General features: G+C 39.4%; 1 protein-coding gene across 3 annotated transcripts in view; it reads left to right on the top strand.

The window, feature by feature from the left end:
* Positions 1–26,679, top strand: part of THSD7B (thrombospondin type 1 domain containing 7B) — a 1,246,259-nt gene that overhangs the window by 737,341 nt on the left and 482,239 nt on the right. For all 3 annotated transcript variants that reach the window (XM_044935904.2, XM_025276961.3, XM_045164228.1), the window contains exons 8-10: positions 11,041–11,232; positions 13,412–13,646; positions 20,099–20,214. In XM_044935904.2, the coding sequence (XP_044791839.2) occupies positions 11,041–11,232; positions 13,412–13,646; positions 20,099–20,214 (543 nt within the window). The remainder of the gene's footprint in view (positions 1–11,040; positions 11,233–13,411; positions 13,647–20,098; positions 20,215–26,679) is intronic.

Here is a 26,679-nt window from a genome sequence, read left to right as displayed (position 1 = left end):
CTGTTGGTGGGAATGCAAACTAGTACAGCCACTATGGAGAACAGTGTGTAGATTCCTTAAAAAACTGGACATAGAACTGCCTTATGATCCAGCAATCCCACTGCTGGGCATACACACTGAGGAAACCAGAAGGGAAAGAGACACGTGTACCCCAATGTTCATCGCAGCACTGTTTATAATAGCCAGGACATGGAAGCAACCTAGATGCCCATCAGCAGATGAATGGATAAGAAAGCAGTGGTACATATACACAATGGAGTATTACTCAGCCATTAAAAATAATACATTTGAATCATTTCTAATGAGGTGGATGAAACTGGAACCTATTATACAGAGTGAAGTAAGCCAGAAAGAAAAACACCGATACAGTATACTAATGCATATATATGGAATTTAGAAAGATGGTAACAATAACCCTGTGTATGAGACAGCAAAAGAGACACTGATGTATTGATCAGTCTTATGGACTCTGTGGGAGAGGAAGAGGGTGGGGAGATTTGGGAGAATGGCATTGAAGCGTGTATAATATCATGTATGAAACGAGTCGCTAGTCCAGGTTCGATGCACGATACTAGATGCTTGGGGCTAGTGCACTGGGACGACCCAGAGGGAGGGTATGGGGAGGGAGGAGGGAGGAGGGTTTAGGATGGGGAACACAGGTATACCTGTGGCGGATTCATTTCGATGTTTGGCAAAACTAATACAATATTATAAAGTTTAAAAATAAAATTAAAAAAAAAAAGAAATGGGCTCTAGAGCTAGGTTACCCAGGTCGAAATTCAAACTCTACCATTTTACTTGTGTTTGACTTTGGGCAGGTAATTTTAACTCATCTAAGACTCAGTATTCTCCTCTATATAATGAACATAATGGTAGTGCTTATGGCATAGTATTGTGACGTCCAAATGGGTTGATATATGTAATTCACTTAGAGTAATAACTAACATCTGTTATGTACAGTATACATGTTTACTATTATTGATGTTTTTGAGCATCAATGAGTTACTAAATACATGTAAAGTGTAACATTATGCTGAGTACATTCTAAATGATCAAAGTGTTAGCTGCTATTATCAATATATTCTTGTATGCTGAGGAACTTGATACAGCTGCTCAGTTAGACAGACTTCTGAACAAAGAGCTCACCTGCCATTAGATGCAATTTCAGCTTCTGGCCATTGTAAATATGTTTATCTTGGAAATATTGTTTTCTTATATTTAGCTGTTATTATTTCTTACCTAAAGTCTTTTTGCTTTTAATGCTTGAGTTTTCCCCTATGTTTATTTTAGCCTTTGCTCTTATGTTCTCCTTTCTTTTCTTTGATCAGCTATTAGAAGGGTATTTTTATTCTGCTTTGTGAGCGTCCTTAATCATTACTGGGCTTCCCAGGTGGCGTAGTGGTAAAGAATTCGCCTGCCAACACAGGAGATGCAAGAGATGGGGGTTCAATCCCTGGGTCAGGAAGAAGCCCTGGAGTAGGAAATGGCAACCCATTCCAGTCTTCTTGCCTGGAAAATTCTATGGACAGAGGAACCTGGTGGACTATAGTCCAGAAGATCACAAGAGTCCGATACGACTGAGTGTGCGTGCATACAGCTGTGTGTGTGTGTGTGCTCACTCAGTCAGTCATGTCCAGATCTTTGTGGCTCCATGTGCTGTAGCCCACCAGGCTCCTCTCTCTGTGGGATTCTTCAGGCAAGAATCCTGGAACACGCTGCCTTTTCCTTCTCAAGAGATCTTTTCAACTCAGGGATCGAACCTGCATCTCTCGTATGTCCTACCTTGGCAGGCAGGTTCTTTACCTCTAGTGCCACATCACTGGTATAGGTCTAGCTTGTGTTTGTATCATTTATCTAGTCATACAGTGCACTGTTTTTGCTGAACATCCATACTTCCGTGTTCCTATTTTGTCTTGCCTTCTATCTTGTTCTTCCAACTCTGCATGATGAACTCTTTTTCATCTGCTTATCTTTTCTATTTTTGAAAAATATCACCCTGTTCTGCCTCATCTTATGATGCAACTCCTAGATAATTAAGCTGCTCACTCCTTTGGGCTGATTCTTTCCAATACTAAATATACTTACTCGCTGACAATGGATTGTATAGAATTCTTTCTTCATAGTTTAGTATCAGTTAAAAGTAATATGATGAGAAAGGCGTATGTGAGATATGAACCAGGACACAATACAGCAAAATAGTTAAGAATATAGCTTTTAGGGTCTAGTTGGTATGTTTACCAGTTCTAGGTCAGACACTTACCAGCCACATGACTCTTGAACAAGTGGTTTTACGCTCCCTGTACCTCAGGTGTGACAGGAGTGCCTCACTAATGATGTCAGGAGGGCAGCAAAGGAGACACAGACAGAAAGAACAGACTTTTGGATCCATGAGGTGAAGGAGAGGGTGGGATAATTATATATTATATACATATAATATATATATATTATATATTACCGTCTATAAAATAGACGGTCAGTGGGAGTTTGATGTATGACACAGGGAATGCAAAGCTGGTGCTCTGTGACAACTTGGAGGGATGGGGTTGGGAGGGAGGTAGGAGAGGGTTCCAGAGGGAGGGGACACATGTTTAACTATGACCGCTTCATGTTAATGTATGGCAGAGGCCATCACAATATTGTAATTATCCTCCAATTAAAACTTTAAAAAACTTGAGGAAAAAAAAAAAAGCAATGTGGTTTGTGCAGCATACAGCCCACTCTATACTTTCCCAGATATCACATGCTGATGTTATTTTATTACTTCAGTTGTTTTTGTTATTATAAATATGATAATACTTAACATCATATTTTTAAAATTTGCCTTTCTGTGTGTACAAACTAGATAGATAAGCTTCAAATGGTAAAATTGGCAAGCAGAAACATTGATTGCATTGTTGGCATTGCAGAGTTGCACCTAACTTCTGTTTAGCCCTTGGCTTTCTTTCATATTTTGTTCTTTTGAAGTATAAACGTTTCCTTAGCTGAGTAGAGCCCCAGTCCAGAAGTGGCTAGGGGCTACTTACATTTAAAGAGATAACATTTAAATTTAAAAAATGAAATTAAGTGCATATGAATTCCACAAAATTTGCTGTATACCATCCGCTGACATCTTACTAGCTGTTGGCAAGCATTTAATCAACGTTTATTGGCATTCTTCTCAGATTTAAATAGGACATAAAATTTTATGACGTGTAAAGTATTTTCAATAACTGCTTCGTTATTTTCCATAGATAGTGTAATATTATACAAGAGGAAATATCGATGAAGTACCCAATTTGCATTATTTTTTGAAAGAATAAGATAGCTTAAATTGTGTATAATGACAAAATGCTAGTCTACTTTTAAATCAGACTGTAGATATGTAGATATCTGGTTTCTGATTTTATTTCTATTTTGTCTATATCTTTTCTCATTTTGGACACATAGTACAGGTCAGAAAAATAAGAAACACAGCTGTTCTATTATTATAGAGAGAGATGGTGGCTTATAATATTAAATTCTAGTTCCTTAGTATTATAAAACAAAGGGTGCCACAGGGCATAGTATATAGCATAGGTATGGCTGAAACATTAATTTTATGTGGAAAGCCAAAGTCTGAAAGCTACGTTACTGTTAAATTTACATGGCCACCATAGAGAGTCTGCTGTGAACTATTTATACTTTAAGTAGCATATACATTTGAACCCGAAAAAAAGATTTTCAGGGAATCTTGAGTTTATTCATGTGTTCAAGAACCTTTCTGTCATTTGGACCTAGAGATTACCACGCTAAGTGAAGTAAGTCAGACACAAAACAACAAATATCTTATGATATCAGTTATATGTCGAATCTAAAAAAAAAAATGATACATGTGAACTCATTTACAACACAGAAACAGACACATAAATGTAAAAAAACACAGTTATGGTTACCAAAAGGGAAAAGATAGGAGAAGAGATAAATTTGGAGTTTGTGATTAGTAGATACATACTACAGGCTTCCCAGGTGGCCTCAGTGGTAAAGAACCTGCCTGTCAATGCAGAAGATGTAAGAGATGTGAGTTCAATCCCTGGGTTGGGAAGATCCCCTGCAGGAGGAAATGGCAACCCACTCCAGTACTCTTGCCTAGAAAATTCCAAGGAAAGAGGAGCCTGGTGGCCTACAGTCCATGGGGTTACAAACAATCAGACATGACTGAGCATGCACACACCCACGATACCCTCTACTATATTTAAAATAGATGAGCAACAGGGACCTAGAGTTCAGTTCAGTTCAGTTACTCAGTCATGTCTGACTCTTTGGGACTCCATGAACCGCGGCACGCCAGGCCTCCCTGTCCATCACCAACTCCTGGAGTCCACCCAAACCCATGTCCATTGAGTTCGTGATGCCATCCAACCATCTCATCCTCTGTCATTCCCTTTTCCTCCTGCCCTCAATCTTTCCCAGCATCAGGGTCTTCTCAAATGAGTCAGCTCTTCGCATCAGGTGGCCAAAATATTGGAGTTTCAGCTTCAACATCAGTCCTTCCAATGAACACCCAGGACTGATCTCCTTTAGGATGGACTTGTTGGATCTCCTTGCAGGCAAAGGGACTCTCAAGAGTCTTCTCCAACAAAACAGTTTAAAAGCATCAATTCTTTGGTGGTCAGCTTTCTTTATAGTCCAACTCTCACATCCATACATGACCACTGGAAAAACCATAGCCTTGACTAGACGGACCTTTGTTGACAAAGTAATGTCTCTGCTTTTTAATACGCTGTCTAGGTTGGCTATGACTTTCCTTCCAAGGAGTAAGCGTCTTTTAATTTCATGGCTGCAATCACAATCTGCAGTGATTTTGGAGCCCAGAAAAACAAAGTCAGCTACTCTTTCCACTGCTTCCCCATCTATTAGCCATGAAATGACGGGACCGGATGCCATGATCTTAATTTTTTGGATGTTGAGCTTTAAGCCAACTTTTTCACTCTCCTCTTTCACTTTCATCAAGAGGCTCTTTAGTTCTTCTTCATTTTCTGCCATAAGGGTGGAGTCATCTGCATATCTGAGGTTATTGATATTTCTCCCGGCAATCTTGATTTCAGCTTGTGCTTCCTCCAGCCCAGTGTTTCTCATGATGTACTCTGCATATAAGTTAAAAAAGCAGGGTGACAATATACAGCCTTGACATACTTCTTTTCCTATTTGGAACTAGTCTGTTATTCCATGTCCTGTTGCAACTGTTGCTTCCTGAACTGCATACCAGTTTTTCAAGAGGCAGGTCAGGTGGTCTGGTATTCCCATCTCTTTCAGAATTTTCCACAGTTTATTGTGAACCACACAGTCAAAGGCTTTGGCATAGTCATTAAAGCAGAAATAGATGTTTTTCTGGAACTCTCTTGCTTTTTCAATGATCCAGCAGTTGTTGGCAATTTGATCTCTAGTTCCTCTGCCTTTCCTAAATCCAGTTTGAACATCTGGAAGCTCATGGTTCATGTATTGTTGAAGCATGGCTTAGAGAATTTTAAGCATTACTTTACTAGCAGGTGAGATGAGTGCAATTGTGCGGTAGTTTGAGCATTCTTTGGCATTGCCTTTCTTTGGGATTGGAATGAAAACTGACCTTTTTCAGTCCTATGGCCACTGCTGAGTGTTCCAGATTTGCTGGCATATTGAGTGCAGCACTTTCACAGCATCATCTTTCAGGATTTGAAATACCTCAACTGGAATTTCATCACCTCCACTAGCTTTGTTGGTAGTGATGCTTCCTATGGCCCACTTGACTTCACATTCCAGGATTTCTGGCTCTAGGTGAGTGATCACACCATCGTGATTATCTGGGTTGTGAAGATCTTTTTTGTACAGTTCTTTTGTGTATTCTTGCCATCTCTTCTTAATATCTTCTGCTTCTGTTAGGTCCATACCATTTCTGTCCTTTATCGAGCCCATCTTTGCATGAAATGTTCCTTTGGTATCTCTGATTCTCTTGAAGAGATCTCTAGTCTTTCCCATTCTGTTGTTTTCCTTTATTTCTTTGCATTTATCGCTGAGAAAGGCTTTCTTATCTCTCCTTGCTCTTCTTTGGAACTCTGCATTCAAATGGATATATCTTTCCTTTTCTCCTTTGCTTTTCGCTTCCCTTCTTTTCACAGCTACTTGTAAGGGCTCCTCAGGCAGCCATTTTGCTTTTTTGCATTTCTTTTTCTTGAGGATGGTCTTGTTTCCTGTCTCCTGTACAATGTCACGAACCTCCATCCATAGTTCCTAGTTCCATAGTGGACCTAGAGTTACTGTGTAGCATAGGGAGATATATGCAATATCTTGTATTAGTCTATAATGGGAAAGAATCCAAAAATGATTCCTCTGAGCCACCAGGGAAGTCCCTCTTATGCACACACACACACATAATTGAATCACTTTGCTGTATACCTGAAACTAATACAGCATTGTAAATATACTGTACTTGGAAAAAAAGAAAATAATCTTTCTCTTATCTAAGAACTGTTGTTTTTAGTCACGAATGGGCAAGCATGAGAATGGTACTATGACCCATGGGCAAGACCGGGTCACCCAGTTATCTAAGCCAAGGTCTCTAGAATCACAAAGAATAGAGATGATGGACTGTAAAAAAGTTGTGATTTATTGAACGCTACTGAAATATTTACTCTAAAATGGTTAATTTTATGTAATGGGATGTCACCATATTAAATTATTTTTTAAAAAGTCACAAAGTTGGAGCAGCACCCTATCCCTTATTTTCAGAATCACAACTAATTTAAGGAAGTCTACTCCTTGAGAGGAGAGAATCCACTTTGTCATTATTGATCTCAGGGAACTTGATGAGGACAGGGAAAAATTTGAGAGTCTTCTTGAAAGATGAATTCAGTTTCTTAAATATATTCAGTTTTATTGTGACACTAGATTATAAGAGCTTGTGAAAATCACTTTTAATGACTAAGTTTCTGTCCCATGCGCTGCTTTATTTCCCACGCTTGCCTGAGATTTCAGGTGGTCTCATTGATCCATCCATGAAAATGAAAACAGGAAAGTATAAATGCTCCCCTTTTGATATAGGTTCTCTCTGCAGTAGGATGATAATTGTACCAGTGTAGATGGGCCAATGAGCTTGCTCAGGCTCAAGTGCTTTATTTTTGGCTTTTAAATGGATTAGATGAGTCACATATAAGCAAAATTATCTGGATAATTATAAGCATTCTTTATATATTATGTGAACTAGTCTGTGAAGCTGTTGCTGGTAATGTGTACATATATATGCATGTTAGAGCAAGTGCTTTTCATGGCTATGGCATCCATCTCTAGTTTTTTAGATCAAGAATGCCGTTAGGTTTTGGTGGTGTAGTGTAGTGTTAGTTGCTCGGTTGTGTCCAACTCATTGTGAGCCCATGGACTGTAGCCCACCAGGCTCCTCTGTCTATGGGATTCTCCAGGCAAGAATACTGAAATAGGTTGCCATTCCCTTCTCCATTTGGTGGTGTACGTCTTTGCAGACATTAAAAAAAAAAAAAAAAAAATTATTTAATTGGAGGCTAATTACTTTACAATATTGTAGTGGGTTTTGCCATACAGTGACAGGAATCAGCCATGGGTGTACATGTGTCCCCCATCCTGAACTCCCCGTCCACCTCCCTCCCCATCCCATCCCTCAGGTTGTCCCAGTGCACTGGCTTTGAATGCCCTGTTTCATGCATCAAATTTGGACTGGTGATCTATTTCACATTCCTCTATATTGTCTCCTCCCTCTGTTGTTGGAAACACTGCCGTGTATTCTGCATTAGTGATTTCTAATCCTTAGACTATCCCTGAAAGGTAGGTGTTATTATTTCATTATTGCAGATGAGATAACAGAGGTTCAAAGAAGTTAAGTGATATGCCCCAGAGGATAAGTGGTCCTAAGCTCCACCTTCAGATAGTTAACTCTGTCTGGCTAGGTTACCCATAACTAAGATCCCATTGTGATCTTTTCTTTGGCAAGATTTCTTATAAAATAGCTCACACACGAACTGAATAGCCTGCTTTTGACTATTAGCTTGGCTTCACTAAAGAACAACTTATCTGATTGCTCGCATTTCTGCATTGGCCCATATAGACAAGCTGTCAAAGTGTTGGTGGGAGTATTGACATTTCACTGCCCTGTGTAAATGGACAGTTTATAGGAAAGCTTAGGTTTTAAAAACCATTCCAGCACTGGAAGTGAATACTAAAGCTACTAGATGATGGGTGACCTACAGGATGTTAAATTTGGGTCGTGGGAAACCTGGGCGTTTGGGAATTGAATGAAGGTGGAAATAGAACTGGTGTTTCAGTCTGTTATCCAGAATTTGATGTCAAACAACTCTTCCAACATATGCTTTCTCTTTTCCCCCATGGAGCCTCAGGTTTAACTGCCTTCCACATAGCTGTATTTTCCTATCACTATACCTTTGTTGACACTTGTATTGACTGACATGCCCTCCTGGTTGCCACCAGTTCCTAATCTTTCTCTTTTTCCTTATTGAGAGTCTTCTACTCTCAGATTAGGTCCCCAGAGAGCTTTCTCTTCCCTAAATCACTATAGGATTCTCTATTTGAAATACACAGTACTTGACATTTACTTTTGGACTAGGTTTTATCTTTTTGTATTTATAGCTCATCTCTTATTAATCATGAGCTCTGGGGGGATAAATCACAGTATCTTCATTTAGATTTATCCCATTAATCCTTGGATGTAATACATGCTCATCAAATAGTAGTTGATAATTTTATAACTCTTGAAGGCAGGATTTTTCTCAAAGCATATTGAAAAAAATAAAATTTCTGGGAGAGATGCTCCCCCAAAAGGAAAACCATTAGTCAAATAAGACTGGAAAATACTACATCCTATTTGCATCAAAGGGAGTTTATGTGATAATTGGCATTTTTAACGCTCACTACTCTCCAGTAATGAGACCAGTTTTACTATTTTAATCTAGTACTTCTTAGCTCCACCCTCCCTTTTAAAATAAGAACCTTCAAATATCTTATTCCTCAGAATGTTCTTTGCAAGACACTGCTTTGAAAAGTTTTTGTGTAGAAGTTATGCTCATAATATTCATGAATGTGGAAATTGAATTTTGGTTAGATGTAGTTGGTATGTTTTGTTTGACCTGCCTACTTCTGTACTTGGGGAAGCCCTTTCCCTAAGTTATATTGGTGTGTGTGTGTGTGTGTGTATGTGTGTGTGTGTCTGTGTCTGTGTTTACATGTAGTATACGGTGTAGATTCAACAAGAAAATAGATTGAGACTGAAAAAAGAGTGATTGGAACTGGTCTTTCAGCGTGATTATCTGCTAGAATTTCTATTACTTCCTATAATATGCTTGAAAAGTTTTATTTGCACCTCAAGGGCAGTGAGCCTGGTCTCAGTTACAAATATGAATGCAAATCGTAGGAGGGCACTAGCTTCTCCTCCAGGGAGTCTTGCTCACTGACAGCTGTTTTATTTATTTGATCGGCCAAAAAGTTTTTTCAGATTTTTCTGTAAGATTGGGTGTAAAAAACTGAATGAACTTTTTGGCCAATCTGGTACTTCCTTTAAAAAGAACTATCCATCTCTTGGAATTAGACACAATATAGTTAATGGAGAAACCAGAATTTTTGGAGTCAGAAAGTTTTCATTTGCTTCCCTACTCAGGGCTGTGAGCAAGTTTTGTGACCCTGAGCAAGTCTTCCTTCCAGAGCCACTGACTCCTCATCTACAAAACAAGATGGGTCACATGTGTCTCTAGGACCATCTTATGAGGACAGTGCCTTGCACAAGGGAGATGCTGCATAAATAGTAGCCCCTTTTCACAGTCACTTTTTGTGTCAGATTATGACAAGAGAATTCCACGGGCATAAAGTCACAAAGAGGAAACTGCCTGTCTCCTAGAGCTGCCATTCCACATTTCATATTGTTGCTTCAAACCATAAATGTTTTTACTATTGTTCATGTCTTCTGTATTCATGAGGTGACTGTAAATGAGGGGATAGTAAGAGTGGAATTGTTATCTATAAAGAGGAATATTTGAATTCTAAAAGTAGTGGATAAATAACCTAAAAGAGAGTTTAGAAAAAAAAATTCATTATAATCATTTGTGATATAGAATAGCAACTTAGAAATGATCCCCTTGGCTGTGTCTGTTAATCATAAAACTACATTCCCCATTATCATGTGTGTGTGTCTGTGTGTTTTGGTTTGAGTAGTTCATCAAAGGGGGAATAGATTTGGGAAAATTGGGGGCTTGCGTTCACCATTTGTTTCAACATAGTGTATAATTCTAGCCACAGGTTCATATCCACTGTGGCTTTGGATTATTTACCACTATGCACAAATAGAATAAATGAACCATTGTGCAATAGTCTTCATTAAGATTGCATATTTAGAGACGGGGCTTCCCAGGTGGCACAGTGATGAACAATCTGTCTGCCAGTGCAAGAGCTGCAGGAGACACAGGTTTGATCCCTACGTTGGGAAGATCCCTTGGATTAGGAAATAACAACTCAATCCAATATCCTTGTCTAGAAAATTCCATAGCCAGAGTCCATGGGGTTGCAAAGAGTTGGAAATAACTGAGGACCCACACATGCATTTGGAGATGAAAACACCCAACAGAAAATTAGACTGATAACTTGGGAAGGGGGTACAATAGATGGCTCAGCATAAATTGTGGTTTTTCAGGTCAGCAGATGCTTCTAGCTCCAATTTTGCAGAAATGCATGTACTTGTTACATGTGGTTGTCAATAGCACATCAGTCTTGTCCCCAGCCATCTAGGCTAAATTGTTCCTGGAAGAAACCCACTTGTCCCTGGGAAGGATGACAAAAGGCAGTTTTCCTATTGTATCTACCTTTCTAAATGCCAAATTATCTCCTAAAAGTTTTTCTTCACATAAATATTGTGAACAGGTGAACAACAACAACAACAACAAAACATTATTGGTTTAGGCACAGGGTGAAGTCTTCTAAGCTAAGCTGAACTAATAGAGGAAGAGATGAATCTAAATGTTCCTGGACTGGCCTTGGTTTTACATTCATCAGCAGCTGTCTTGATCTGGCTGATTACAGGAGAAGACGTATCAGGGAGTCTCTGCCCAGCATCTCCACCTCCTGAACAGATGGCATGTGAAATTCCCTGCCGGATGGATTGTGTGGTGAGCGAATGGACAGAGTGGTCATCCTGCTCTCAGTCTTGTTCAAATAAAAACTCCGATGGGAAACAGACCAGGTCAAGGACTATCCTGGCATTGGCTGGAGAAGGTGAGTAATAGGAAAGGTTTCTAGTCCCTAAATCTAGGTAAACAATTTGCTTTCCAAGCATTTCTCTCTCCCTAGTTGACCTATGTTGGGTTCCCATGATTGACATGATTTGTTTTAGTAAAAAATCTACCTGCCAATGCAGAAAATGCAAGAGACATGGGTTTGATCCCTGGGTCTGGAAGATCTCCTGGAGTTGGAAATGGCAAGCCATTCCAGTACTCTTGCCTAGAAAATTCCATGGAAAGAGGATTCTTGTGGGTTACAGTCCAGGGGTCTCAAAGAGTCGGACACAACTGAGTGACTGAGCATGCATGATGTATCATAGCACTCAGGCACATTCAGGTCATGGCAGGCAGATGGGTGTTAGATGTTATACGTTTTTAGGGGAGAAGACAAGACTTCATTGGTAAACATCCAGCTTCTGATAGCTCATGCAGTTGGGAACATAATTGGAATATGCCTGGTAGAATGAGTTCAAAATTAGGAATCAAGAGATGTGGCTTCTTGACCTGGAGCCGCCACTAACACTGGCAAAGTACCTGATCTGCATGTCCTCATTTCCTGCTCTGTCAGGCTGGCACATGGTGAGAGGGAAAACGATGAAGGCTGTGAAAATGGCATTGAAGAAGCTAAAATGTGCTATGGGATTGTAAACGGGTGACTTGAGGACAAATTAGAGGAGCAGCTGTTTCTATCACTTAGAGCAATGGTCTCCGTCCCCAGACACACATGCCATTTCATTTCTTTTAGGCCCTCCCTTGGCTCTGTCTGCCAACAGCTCAGTGAGGACAACAGAGCAATATGGCCACTTGCTTTGAGGAGCTCCTTTTAAGATAAGATTCTGTTCTGTGATCATAAGAAATGGGGTCAGGTTCAAGAGGAATGAAGATTTTCATGTTCTCAAAGTACAGTGGCTTCCTCCTTTTGTCTGTTATTTTTATGGAAGGAGAAAAAAGTCAATAGTGTTTAATGGGGGGAGAATAACAAGAATAACAAAATCAGGGTCACAAATCTTCTCAAGTATTTGGCCCACTGAATAAATCATTATGCTGTGGGAGAGTCAGGGGGAAGCATCAATGCTTTAGATAAATACCAGTTTTTACATAGATATAAAATTGTGAAAGAAAAGATAGTAATGAAATGTGATTGTCTGACTCACCCAGGAGTGTAGGAACGCACAGTCGTCTGGTCTCCCTGCCAGTGGATAACACATTGTCAGATATTATTTCAGAGTTTAAGGGTGAGCCCTCTCCTGCCAAACTTGAAGAGAGATTTCTGGATTTCTCAAATTGCAGTAAAATGCACTGCTTGAGGCAGGATGGATGTCTTAAAGTGGTTCTCTGAGAAAAATCATGCTGTCTTAGGAAAGAGAGCCCATATGCAGGTAACGTGTGTGAGTATTTGTGTGTGAATAATACCACTTCAAGGTCATTGTCTATTATATCTAACTGGCTAATTTATGTCAGCATAATAACATTAAAATAAAAGCAGGTATCTTTGGGATTTATCTCAAGAGATACATGACACAGACGTGAGCAGTAGAATCGATTGATCTTTTTCAAGCAAGGCTTTTTCAGGGCCTCTGCTGCACCAAGGGGTAATGGGAACAAACAGCAACAGGTTCCCTAACTTGCTCACGTATGTGGGGGTGAGGGTAAGGGTGTGTCCAGGGGTCGTGGCTGGAGGGGTAGTTTAGTTGCTTTGCCCACCCGTTAATGTTGTGGGCAGGAGGCATGTACAGTAACCTGCTTTTGCTCCAGGCTCTTCAAAAGTGACAGTTGGATTTTTTAATCTCTTTGTACCTTGTGTTCCGAATTTGTCCCAGGTGGGAATGCACAGCGTTATTTTTAGTCCCATACAGTTTCTTTGTATTTTGTTGCTGGAGGAGAGGTATGTCCAAGTGAATTGATTTTTTGTTGTTGTTTTTTACATACTGTTGCCTGTTATTGAGAAGAGAAAGGTGAAGTATATCGTCCTCAGGTTGTTACTCATGACAGAAGAACCGTGGTCATAGAGTCAGAAACATTGTACAATGGCTCAGGTCTTAGGAAGATTGTTCCAAAAGGCCATCTTTCTAGAACATTAAAACAAGAAAAACAACAATAATGACAGGAATAACAGCAGCAATATGCTAATAACAGCCACAACGATGTTTTCTTTTTTCTTTTGATATTTGCAGGTGGAAAACCATGCCCTCCTAGTCAGGCCCTCCAAGAATATCGCTCATGCAATGACCATTCATGCATGCAGCTGTACTGGGAGACATCACCTTGGGGTCCCTGTTCGAAAGACACATTAGTAACTGCCCTTAATGCAACCATTGGCTGGAATGGAGAAGCTACATGCGGTGTGGGCATTCAGACACGGAGAGTCTTCTGTGTCAAGAGTCACGTGGGACAAGTGATGACAAAAAGGTATGATCAATAGTTTATTGAAAGTACATAGGATGATTGCATAGTTGAATGCTTTTAGTCAGATGCATTTTTGAGCACTGAATATGTCCCAGTTTGTACTAGAGTAAGAGGTTTTTGTTTTGTTTTGTTGGAGTCTTGTCCAAAGGTAGACACTCTTCTAAGTTCTAATATATGCATTCATTGAAGGATAACAGTAAATATAATGCCCACAAATTTGAATCTGTTTGAATAATCAACTTTTCTATAGTTGATATCAGTATTTCTGACTCTTTTCCAATCACATGATGACTAGGCCCACAACAAGGTAGGTTATGTACTTTGAAATATGGGGCTGTGTTATACTCTTCTTTAGATCCCATTGGCCTTGTCTGAGGTGAGCCATAAATCCATACAGCCATTTTGAATAGACTAATTCATGTCCTCCAGTATGTTTACAATCTCAAGGCTGCTCTGTTCTGCACATAGAAATGTAAATTGAAAAAAAAAAAAAAAGAATTTGGACATGGGGGCTAGGATAAGAAAAGGCTCAGGAATAATTGCAAGTGATGGAGGAAAAAAGAGTAATTGGAGAACTCAGCTGTGGGGGGTTCTTCTCTAGACCAAATGAGAAAACATAACTCTTCTTCAAGTGCATGCAGGAAGGCTCATGGAAAAGGAAAAGTAAGTGACCTAGTTGTATACAGAGACTGGGCGACCGGCTTGTCCATAGATATTTGCAAGTGGCCATGCTGAAAGACCCTACCCCAACCACAGTACTGGTGGGTAACCAGGATGGGTTGGTTCAAGCCTTGGTCTAGTATCACAAATTCCTCCAAAAATTTTAAGTTGAGAAAATGAACTCTCTCTTCTTTCTGTTCGTGATGCTCTAAGTATTTGAGTGGAGAGTTGCCATGCCATGGTCACGCCTGTGGAAAAAGCAGGAAGAGAGAGTAAAACTAGAAAGAGACAGAAACTGGAACAGAACAAATATCAAGTTCTGGTCCCTTCTCACTTAAGTGCCCTCCTGCTTTTCCTGGCAACATAGGCAACTACATTTGCTCTTCTGCCTAATTCAGTCCAGTTTGTGTTGCTGTCATGGACAACTTAAACCTGATTAACTTCATCTCAGGGCACCATGATGATAAGCTCTGGGCCTTATACACAGTGTCATGGAAACTACTTGAGCTGTGTGTAAGGAAAGTCACAGAAGCTCAGTTAAGGGAAACAAACTGCTAATGGCAAAAACAGGACAGATTGGCCAGATACTGCTGGTGTTGGAGCATCAAATGAGCAGATGGCTATGAAAATGGAAGGGAAGATAAATTTGACTTGAAGCACAATCAAAAAGACTTCCTCTCTTTCCCCTCCTAAATGTGGCTTCCAAAGGTTGGATGTAGCTGGGGCTGGATGATCTTGCTTGTTGCCACTGCAGATTTTAGAACCATGACTGGCATGTCATTATTGTCCATAAACATTTTTAGAATTAGAACATTTTAGAATTCATGAATTAATTAGACCTGTGGGTAGGAAAGTAAAATGATTTGATAGGGGATGGATATGAGATGCAGAAGTTTGAGAAGCTGATGTTTATCTTTTGCTTTAATAAGAAATATTTTATCTACCATGGTAAAGTTTGGCAAAGGGGACTGCCATGAAAAGTAATAAACAGATCACATGAATGACCTTCTGCTCTTATTAACTCATAAATGTTAATTCTGCTTTAGCATATAACTCTGGTTGCTTGTGATATTTTTAGAACATCAAATTATATCACAAGTATGTTTTAACTTACCTGGTATCCATAACACCATGTGGACCAATAGAGTCAATGGGAGATATAGACAAACACGAACAATAATGTTTGCATATCACTTCGTTCAGGTGGTAATCTAATTCTTGGAGTTATGGTAAAATCCCGAAAGATTTACAAAGATATTATGCAAACAAGAGAACTACTTTTATCTTGAGAAGGATTGCAGCCCTGATAATGTTCATTTTCATAATGTAGATTTTTCAACTGCTTAAAAAAAGATGCCAGAATTATTAGCTTGAATATACAAATAAAAATAAACATAGCTTAGATATAGGAATAAATGCTATGTGAAATGCAACCAACTATTATTCTTTAGAATGATGAGAAAAATTAACATTCCTGAAGCCTGATCTCCCTTCCATAAAACTTTTCACCTCTGGCCCAAAATAGGAAATATCCACACTTGCTATGAATGTAGTTTATTTTTTTCTTAGCAAAGGAACATTAGAATTGAGACTGACAACTGCCAAATACATTATTAAACCTATTTAGACATGAAAGGTTTGGGTTATATGTTCAAATAGCCCTCTGCTTCCTTATCTAGCCTTATGATTACATTGAATGATAGTTTTTTTATAAAAGTTTCTAAGCTCATCAGCTTATACAAATATTAACTGAATGATATTTTCTGACCAGAAAAACCAGAGTCAAAAGGTTATAGTTTAAAACATAATGAACAAATACATATGGATTTGTTTGATAATTTTCATAAGACTAAAATATTATTACAGTGAATAACCTATCGTGTTAACTCAGTTTTGCAACAGAGAAAAATGAATTGCACAGATGTTTTCCCTAACACACACATACATACATGCCCACACATAAGGACATTGCTAATTACTTTTTGCACTTTTAATGAGGCTAGAGACTTAACAGCCTAGTTTTAATTCTTACTGTATGTTTCCAAAGGATCCTGCTAAACAAGAGGAGGCTGCATTGACTTAAGTAAAGTTAATTAAAATTCTTGAGGTTAATGAGATTAATTGAGCTAAGAAAATAATACCTAGTGTCCAGTGAAGCACATAGTGAGATTATCAGCAAGAGAAAGTATCCTTTGCTTTGCCCTTTCAAAAAGTATGCTTTTGCTCTTTTTTATGTGAAAGCTGTTGCAGAGAAAAAAAAAAATTCCCTGCCATTTGTTAAATCCTTTGGGTGAGGGTAATGGCAATAGGAAAAGAAAATATCCTAAAGAAAGAGTGGCCTTCAGAGTAGAAAAAAAGAAATGTGTCTCCATAGACTGGATGGGCTTAACAAGATGTGTTTGATACTCTAAACCCATTGTACTGGGGTGCACAGAACTCCTTGCAATTCTTTGCTTCCCAGGATTGGGGTTCTGGTTTCCTTGTAATTGTATAGGTAAGAATGTTACCATTGTATGAGTAATAGAACTGATCACATCAGAAAGGAGTGAAAGCTTGAGAGCTTATTGGGATATGTGGCTTTGTTTCACTTCTCTTTTTCTTTTTTTCCCAGTTGCAATGTGTGAAAAAATAATAAAGATTAAAATCACACAACTCAGAACCTTCCAAAGGTCATGTAAGGCACTTTCTGAGAAAACACTGGGCATTTGATGAGACATAGTAATGGGGAGCTCCATTAACACATTGAATGTTTACAAAGTTGGCAGGTTGGGATGGCCCCTCAGTCCCAGGGTTGAATGACTGTGTCTACCTCATGATTATGGGCACATAACTGAGAAATGGCAGACCCCTGTAGATAAGTTTGATGCATTTCAGCACAGGAATGGAAGCCTCCAGGGCAACCAGGAGGCAATTGTGGAATACTCCAGTGCAAGTTCTGGAAAAATATATGTGTTGAAATGAAATGCATTCACCCTTTTAGCCAAGAGTATTGCCAATCTAGAATCAGAGTGTTATATATAACAGTAAAAAGTATAAATTATGACAAAAGGCAAGAAGCCATACTGTGTTTACTAGCTAAAATGTGAATCCATATGTTACCCTAGTTTTTAAGGTTTCAAATTTGTTTTGGAAATGACTAGATAAATTTGCCTCATTTCCCCAGGGATTTGTATTCAGGCTCCAATAGCACAGAATGCTTTTCAATCATTCAGTTAGCATTACTAAATATTTACACAACATTAAGATCTGGCATTTTTTAAGAAATGATATGAGGTGAAATTCTACCATGCAGTCATTAAAAATTAGTATCTATATAACGCATGCCTACGTGTGCGTGCATGCCCACACACACACACGCGCGCGCGCGCACACACACACACACACACACAGAAACCCAGCAGTGCAACAGATATCAAAAACCTTTTAGTCAGTGTCAGTAAACGATAAATAAAATAAACATTATATTTCTTAGCAGGTATGTGGAACTTAGGAACTTATGTGCTACCAACTTAGCACATAAGTTGCTAATGGTCAAGGAGAGTATTCTTGATGATTCAGAGAAAATTTATGAAAATTGAAAATGTGATCCTGGGAAAGGTAAACATCATGTAAATAGAAAAGAAGAGGTAATTGACCTTTAAGGAAATTGGTATCTTCTAAATAAACCTTATTGGCAGAAGAAATGAACAAAAGGTTTCACTAGCAAGAGAATATTTGGCTCTTATCAGACCAGAAATCACACTTCAGGAAATCCCTTAGTTCATGGCCTCTATAAAAGCAAGATAACCTGAGTTTGAGCTTTGTCCCTGAGGGGATGATAGTGTTTCTCTCTTATGGACTTAGATGAAGAACACTGGTAAAAGGGACCATGATATGAAGAATTGATATTATGCCCAATCAATATCATAATTGATATTGAGTATTTATTGTAAGTGATGCTAATAAATCAGAAATTTAGAAGTAGGCCATATCAGTTCCCCCAAAGAAATTAACACCTCCCTTACACAAAAATAAAAACCAAAACCAAGGGACACAAGGCCACTTTGGGAGGTGTGGGATAGGTCCATCACCTTGCTTGTGGACATGGGAACACAGGGGTTCACATGTATTCAAGCTCATCAAATTAAATGGGTGCAGTCCTTTCCGTATCAGGTATACACAGAGGTAAAGCATCTGCCTGCCAGCGCAGGAGATGCAGGGGATGCCAGTTCAGTCCCTGGGTAGGGAAGGTCCCCTGGAGAAGGAAGTGGCAGCCCACTCCAGTATTCCTGCCTGGGAAACCCCATGGACAGAGGAGCCTAGCAGGCTATAGTCCATGGGGTTGCAAAGAATTGGACATGAGTGAGCACACACACACACAAAACAACATAACAATATACCTCAATAAAGGTATATTTAAAAGTTGAAAAAGAGATTAAAACCTACTTCTAATTGAAATGAACAAAGTCCCTGGGGAATAAACCACCCTCTCCAGAAAGCCTGAAGCCAAACCAGCACCACAGGCATTCCTGAGCTGTTTGTGATGTCTGAGCATGTCCTGGCTGGGTTCCCTGTACCCTCAACTCCTGCTGCCCCACTGGGAACACAGGAAATTGACATGTTTCAAGTTGCACTTTCGTTTCCAGACAGATACCAGGAGAGACTGGAGGGGAGATGGAGTAAATAGCAGTTCAATTTAATTGTAGTAGCTTTCAAGGGATGAATAAGGAACTTGGGAATGAGTTTAGTGCTTTTTGCTAGTTCTACTAAAGCATGACATCAGTTTTCCTTACCAGAATAGCTTGCTTAAATAATACTTTATGCTCTAAAGACACTGTTTTTTCTTTCTATTGTTATGTTCATTGAATTGACCTATTTGATAGACAGTTTTTATGTGTATATATTAAGGATGATTAATAATAAGGCCACCAATAATTAATTTATTGAACAGTTCCTTTTCTGTGAGTATATACATTCCCATTTTAATTTGTTTTCAAGTATTATATGCTTCTATATATTATTATACAAGTATAATAAAATAATACAAAGGGACTGATGGTGAAAATTGGCCATACCTTCCTCCACTTAGCATCCCACATCCCAAATATAACCGCTTTTTAATGATTTTTGTGTTTTATTTCTTCCTTTCTCTGTCTTTATTTTGACTGGATAAGCATTCACATGGTTCATAAATTATACCAAAATACAAGGAGACATATAATATACAATGATGAATGGCCTTGCACTCAACCCTGCTCTCATCCATCCCCTTCCTGCCTCCTGTCCTGCCCCTGGCAACCACTTTATTTCTTTCTTGTGCTAAATCGCTTCAGTCATGCCCATCTCTTTGCGATCCCGTGAACCTTTGTCCATGGAATTCTCCAGGCAAGAATTCTGGAGTGGGGTGCCATGCCCTCCTCCAAGGAACTTTTCCGACCAAGGGATCGAACCCGCATCGCTTATGTCTCCTGCATTGATAGGCGAGTTCTTTACCACTAGTGCCACCTGGAAAGTCCTTATTACTTTCTTACCTACCTCCATTGTAGATATAGCATTATGGCTACCAACTACCAAGTGTATATCCTTACCCGCCTCCCTTTCTGATGCTTTAGTCTCTAGGTCAAGAGAAATGAAATTTGTTGTATGCTCTGCCTCCTGTTCTGAGTCCTTGGGCAAGTAGCTTCTCCTGGATCTTTCTCCTCATGTCTGTAAAAGGAACAACAGGGTCTCAGTGTTTTTAGTTCTGAATCCTATGGTTCTGTGTCAAACTACTTACTTTCTCCAGGAGATATTGATCGAGTCTTTCACATTGGCAGATGTCCAGAATCTACTCGGCCAGAAACTGTACGTGCTTGTCTGCTCCCGTGCAAGAAAGACTGTCTCGTGACTGCTTTCAGTGAGTGGACTCCCTGCCCAAGGCTGTGCCAGCCAGGTAGGTTGCTATTTCCTTAGTGCTCTCTGCTGCCTGACCACTTGATTGCCTCCTCCACTACTGAGTCAGTGAGGGATGGGGGAGCAAAGGCTTCCTTCTTTTCCTTTTGCATATAACCCAGGCAATGAAGTTTGTAAAATTTGTAAATGAAGTCTTAGCTTTCTAGAACCGTTATGATTTGGCAGGGAAAATATATTTGGTTGTTCTATGCCATGATTTTACAGCTGTGTGCTGTAGGAGTTCTTGTCTTTTGTTAACACTGTTGTGGTATTTTGAACAGCCATTTAAATGTGGCATGAATACCATCACAATTTATTTGTGGATCCTGTGTGCTTAAGCCTGACTCCAGGCATCTTCATTAGAATGCAGGGCCTTCAGCACTATGCATACATCGCTGATAAATATAAGCCTGTGGAAGAAGAGGGGCCAATACATTAAAAAGTATTGAACAGGTGCAGAAGTCAGAAGTATGATTTGTTATTTCTTTACTCTTAATGGTGATGCTTTATACACTTGGATATATTCGGAATGCTATGATCCAGGATATTTAATAGCTAAGTCCTGACAAACACAGAGGAGCACTTTTGTAAAATGACTGCCTTTCTTAGAATGGGTCTTCTCCCCCACACCTGTTTCAGTTCCCTGATGAGCTAGTTCCTGTTGAGATACAGGAACTCCTAGTTCTAAGGCCCTGTTTTGACCTAAGACTTGGAATTAATAACTTGGTCCCTTTTCCATAGTCTCATACTCTTATCTTGGGTCCTATGGATCTCACTATTGCCAGAGTAAGAAAAGGCACACCCAGGGGAAGGAAGGATGGAAGCATATTAACACTAGTGCTCAAAGCAAAGTGGGTCTCATCCACACCTCCCTGGCCTTGTGTTGGCAATAACATCCTCTCATTCAGGGCCTGGCTCTTCCTGTGTCTTTGCATTAGCCTCCTGGAAGAAGGGAAAGGAAAGCAGGTCATCCTGCAGGAGAGAACCTGCCACAAATACTGAGCTTATTAATGTTTCCTCAGAAGTCCAGCCTTGTGCATCTAGGATCCCCCGGTCGTTCTTTGACTTATACATCTTCACGGCAGTGACATGATGTTACAGCAAACACTCACACACATCTGTCTGCCTCTTCAAACTGCCTCTCAGTGATTGGCAAGGGGGCAGTGACAGCTCTTGAAGGTTATCATCATCCGTGTCTTACATTGCACTGGTGAGGTACCCACATAAAGTTTTTCTGACTGTACCATTTCATCTTTTTAATGATCTTCTGTCACAGTGTTAACAGAGTAGCATCCAGTAAATGTTGCTTATGGGTAGAATCAGAACTAAACATATGGAATACAGAAGAGCTTGGAAAATACAGTGGGATATTTATCTGATCTTTTGAGGGGTGGAGACAGCAATCTCTTTTAGGAACTCTCCAAAACTTGTTTTCCTAAATAAAAATTCAAAGTAATTGAGCTGAATGAACAGGGTTTGTGGAGTAGCCAGGGGAATGTTATTTCCAAACAGAATGGGACAGAAAAACTGTGATCTTTATTCTAAACCATTTGAAAGGCAACAGCGAGGAGAATGGATTTTGAAGTTTTAATAGTAATGTACCTGAATAACATTTAAGCTTTTAAAGATAAGTCTTGGAAAAATGCAGGAAGATAATATATGAAGATGGAGGTTTATTGAAATGCAGCTGTTTCTTTTAGTTTCTGTCTCATAAGAGATTAGCATAATTCCTCTGTTAAATGGCTTTAAGAAAGGAAAAGGTTAAATTAAAAATAATACCCTACTGGCAGCCAGATATTGGTGTTAGAGCTGTCAAGGTCCCTGGACACTTAAGAAGGCATATTAGTTTTGTTGAGTCTGTGTGCCCCGGTGGCCAGAGATTACTTTAGCTACTGCTATTGTATGCATTCTATTAGTATGTTTGATAAAATTCTCTCTGCTGCATGAGCATCTTCTCCTAGCACTGTGAAAGGATGGAGGAGTCATAAGCCATGTGAAATAATTGCTCTTCCAGCAATTTCAGATTTTACTCCAACTTCCAGAGATTCAATTAGTTATTTAAATGGGTGGCATTATAATGAAAATAGTTCTAAGCCTCTGTGGTCTCTTTTTAGCCTCCAATTTTTCAAGTCTAGATAATTCTTTTCACAGCCAGACAGTCAGGGGACCTGGAGAAGCATAGATTCAATTTTCAGATTTCTTTCAGCTTCAATCCTATTTACCCTGATGTTTAGTTCATACTTTGGGACCAATATATTATTAAATAACTGTGGGTTAATTAGGAGAGACTATGATAGGGAGGTTATTGGAGGAACTGGTACTGCTAATTCTATGGTTTTCAAATTGCATTGCCTCTGAATCACCTTGAAGCATTATGAAAATGCAGGTTTCAGCTCCATGGCTAGAAATTCTGATTCAGTAAGTATGGGATGTTTCTAAAAATTTGTGCTATAAGAAGTCACAGCTGAATGGTGATGTATTATAGTTTCACCCTTAAGATAAAAAAAGGATCATAGATCTGTGAACAAATGCTACTTGACGTCTAGGCACACAGCCTGTTTTTCAGCTTCCTGAATGCACCATATTCTTCCCAGTTCAAGCATGCTGGAGTATGATGGCTAAGAACAGAGGTGTTGGAGGCAGATGGCCAGAGCTGAGTTCTAAGTTTTGCTCTGTTCATAACTGCACCTACTGAAAAGGAAAATACTTAGAGCCCACACTGCCTTGAATGGAGTAGGCATGGGGCAAGTATTCCTATTGTCGTTCCAAGCCTCTGCATCTGCCTGGTGGGATGCTGGAGCTGTGTTCAGCTACGTCTCCTTGGTCCTCCAAACTCTGTATCAGTACAGAACTGCTATAGCAGCCTTTTTTGAGGAATGTTATGTTCATCTTCCTAACTTCATTAGCCCCTCCCCATCCATCTCCCCATCCACATTAACTAGATCATCCTACAGCATCTTACATATCCCCTTTATGGCACTCCTATACTTATCCTTCCATGTTAACGTTGCCTTCCTAGACTGCAGTCCACAAATGCAGGGGCCACTTCTGTCATCTTCACCACAAGATCCTTTAAACCTGGCATAGTGTAGGGTATAGTTGTCACTGAATAAACATTTTTTGAATGGACAGATGTTCCGTAAAGAGAGAGAAAAGTGTGTCTTTGAATCCAGGCAGTAGATTCTCTGTCCTTGAGAATGTCCTTCAAAATGTACTTTGGGAAATAATGTTTTAAAGCAATACTTATCAAATGTAAATGCTTATACGAGTCTCCAGAGGATCTTATTAAAATATTATGTAAGTTCTAATTCAGTAGACCTGGACAGGACCTGGAATTAGACCTTGGTATAAGCTCCCAGGTGATACCTGTATGCTGATTACAAAACTCCAGAGGTAAGGGTAGGGTAAGTTAGACATTTTTGACCAAGGCAATGACCTGACCAAAGTTATAAAGTGAAAAGTGTAGACTAGGGACAGACTAAAAGGTGGGCACACGGGTAGGGTGGGTTGAGGGGTAGAAAGAAGTGATTTAGCCTAAATTGAAAGATGAGAATGGGATGGGGGTGGCAACTACTAGTGAGGATGGAGGATGCAAAGATGGATGAGTGTGAGAAGAGTTTACATTCCTACCCCCAAATTTGCCTACACAATGGGGTCATTTAGAGATCTCTAAAATGTCCCGATGCATGGATCCTACTGCAAGACATTACGATTTAATAGGTTTTTTCTATGACCAAGGAAATTGCATGATTACATGACTCCAAAACCAAATCCATTCTAAACCTCTCAGAAAGCCAAGGTGGCTTTCTAAGGGCAGACTGTCCCTGGAGTGATTTGGGTCTTAGCAATGGATAAGTTGTATCAGGTTTTATTTGGTCCTGGTTGGGTTTATGATCCAGATTCTTACAGCTTAAAAGTATTCTCAAGCCATGAATAATCTCCAGTTTGTAGCTAGTCATGCTTCCTGTATTTTTACTCCTGTTCATCTGAGTATCTCCTTAAAGGATTAATGGTAGTCCCACATTCTTCTAAGCAAATCAAATAGCTATCAAGCTGTGGTCCTATTGTGGACTCTCCAAATTTTAAGTCCCAGTAAAAACATTAGCCAAATAATCAAGAACCATTTGGTGGTGTTCTTGTTAATTTTTCTATTCTTCCTTCTGTCTGTAAAGCAAGTCAGTCAGTTCAGTTGCTCAGTCATGTCCGACTCTTTGTGACCCCATGGACTGCAGAACCCAAACCTTCCCAGTCCATTACCAATTCCCCAAGCTTGCTCAAACTCATGTCCTTCAAGATGGCGATGCCATCTGAAATCTCATCCTCTGTCATCCTCCTCCTGCTTTCAGTCTTCCCCGGCATCAGGGTCTTTTCCAATGAGTCAGTTCTTCGCATCAGGAGGCCAGAGTATTGCAGTTTCAGCTTCAGCATCAGTCCTTCCAATGTATATTCAGAATTGATTTCTTTTAGAATTGACTGGTTTGATCTTGCAATCCAAGGGACTCTCAAGAGTCTTCTCCAACACCACAGTTCAAAAGCATCAATTTTTCCGTGTTCAACTTTCTTTATGATGCAACTCTCACATCCATATATGGCTACTGAAAAAAAAAAACCATAGTTTTGACTAGACGAAACTTTGTGGGTAAAGTAATGTATCTGCTTTTTAATATACTGTCTAGGTTTATCGTAGCTTTTCTTCTAAGGAGAAAGTGTCTTTTAATTTCCTGGCTACAGTCACCATCTGCAGTCACCATTTGCAGTGATTTTGGAGCCCAAGAAAATAAAGTCTGTCACTGTTTCCATTATTTCCCCATCTATTTGCCATGAAATGATGGGACTGGATGCCATGATCTTAGTTTTTTGAATCTTGAGTTTTAAGCCAGCTTTTTCACTCTCCTCTTTCACTTTCATCAAGAGGCTCCTTAGTTCCTCTTTGCTTTTTGTCATAAGGGTGGTGTCATCTGCATATCTAAGGTTATTGATATTTCTCCCAGCAATCTTGATTTCAGTTTGTGCTTCATCAAGTCTGGCATTTCTTATGATGTACTCTGCATGTAGTTAAATAAGCAAGGTGACAATATACAGCCTTGACATACTCCTTTCCCAATTTGGAACCAGTCCATTGTTCCAGGTCTGATTGTAACTGTTGCTTCTTGATCTGCATACAGATTTCTCAGGAGGCATGTAAGTTTATCTGGTATTTCCATCTCTTCGAGAATTTTCCACAGCTTGTTGTGATCCACAAAGTCAAAGGCTTTAGTGTAGTCAATGAAGCAGAAGTAAATTTTTTTTATGGAATTCTCTTGCTTTTTCTATGATCCAATGGATGTTAGCAATTTGATCTCTGGATCCTTTGCCCTTTCTAAATCCAGCTTGAATATCTGGAAGGTCTTGGTTCACCTACTGCTGAACCCTAGCTTGGAGAATTTTGAGCATTACTTTGCTAGCATGTGAGATAAGTGCAATTGTGCAGTAGTTAGAACATTCTTAGGCATTGCCTTTCTTTGGGATTGGAATGAAAACTGCTCTTTTCCAGTCCTATGGCCACAGCTGAGTTTTCCAAATTTGCTGGCATATTGAATGCAGCACTTTCACAGCATCATCTTTTAAGATTTGAAATATCTCAGCTGGAATTCCATCACGTCCACTAGCTTTGTTTTTAGTGATGCTTTCTAAGGCCTGCTTGACTTCACATTCCGGGATGTCTGGCTCTAGGTGAGTGATCACACCATCGTGGCTATCTGGGTCATTAAGATCTTTTTTGCATAGTTCTTCTGTGTATCCTTGCTGCCTCTTCTTAATATCTTATGCTTATGTTAGGTCCATACCATTTATGTCCTTTATTGGGCCCATCTTTGAATGAAATGTTCCCTCAGTATCTCTAATTTTCTTGAAGGGATCTCTAGTCTTTCCCATTCTATTGTTTTCTTATATTTCTTTGCATTGATCACTTAGGAAGGCTTTCTTATATCCTTGCTATTCTTTGAAACTCTGCATTCATTCAGATGGATATATCTTTCCTTTTCTCCTTTGCTTTTCACTTCTCTTCTTTTCTCAGCTATTTGTAAGGCCTCCTTAGACAACCATTTTGCCTTTTTGCATTTCTTCTTCTTGGGAATGGTTTTGATCACCACCTCCTGTAAAATGTCAGGAATCTCTGTCCATAGTTCTTCAGGCACTCTATCTATCAGATCTAATCCCTTGAATATATTTGTCACTTCTACTCTATAATCATAAGGGATTTGATTTAACTCAAATGGCCTATTGGTTTCCCCTACTTTCTTCAATTTAAGTCTGAATTTTGCAATAAGGAGCAAACATAAAGCAAATGTCTGAATAAATATTCAATATTATTTGCTTAATAATAGCTGCAATTTATTGTAGAGGTTCTCAGACTCAGGCCTGCCCTGGTGGCTCAGACTGTAAAGAATTTGCCTGCAGTGCAGGAGATTTGAGTTTGACCCCTGGG

This window comes from Bubalus bubalis, chromosome 2 (genome assembly GCF_019923935.1).
Source record: "Bubalus bubalis isolate 160015118507 breed Murrah chromosome 2, NDDB_SH_1, whole genome shotgun sequence".
NCBI lineage: Eukaryota > Metazoa > Chordata > Mammalia > Artiodactyla > Bovidae > Bubalus > Bubalus bubalis.
The sequence above is the reverse complement of the archived record's forward strand: the minus strand, read 5'-3'. Positions and strand labels throughout refer to the sequence as shown.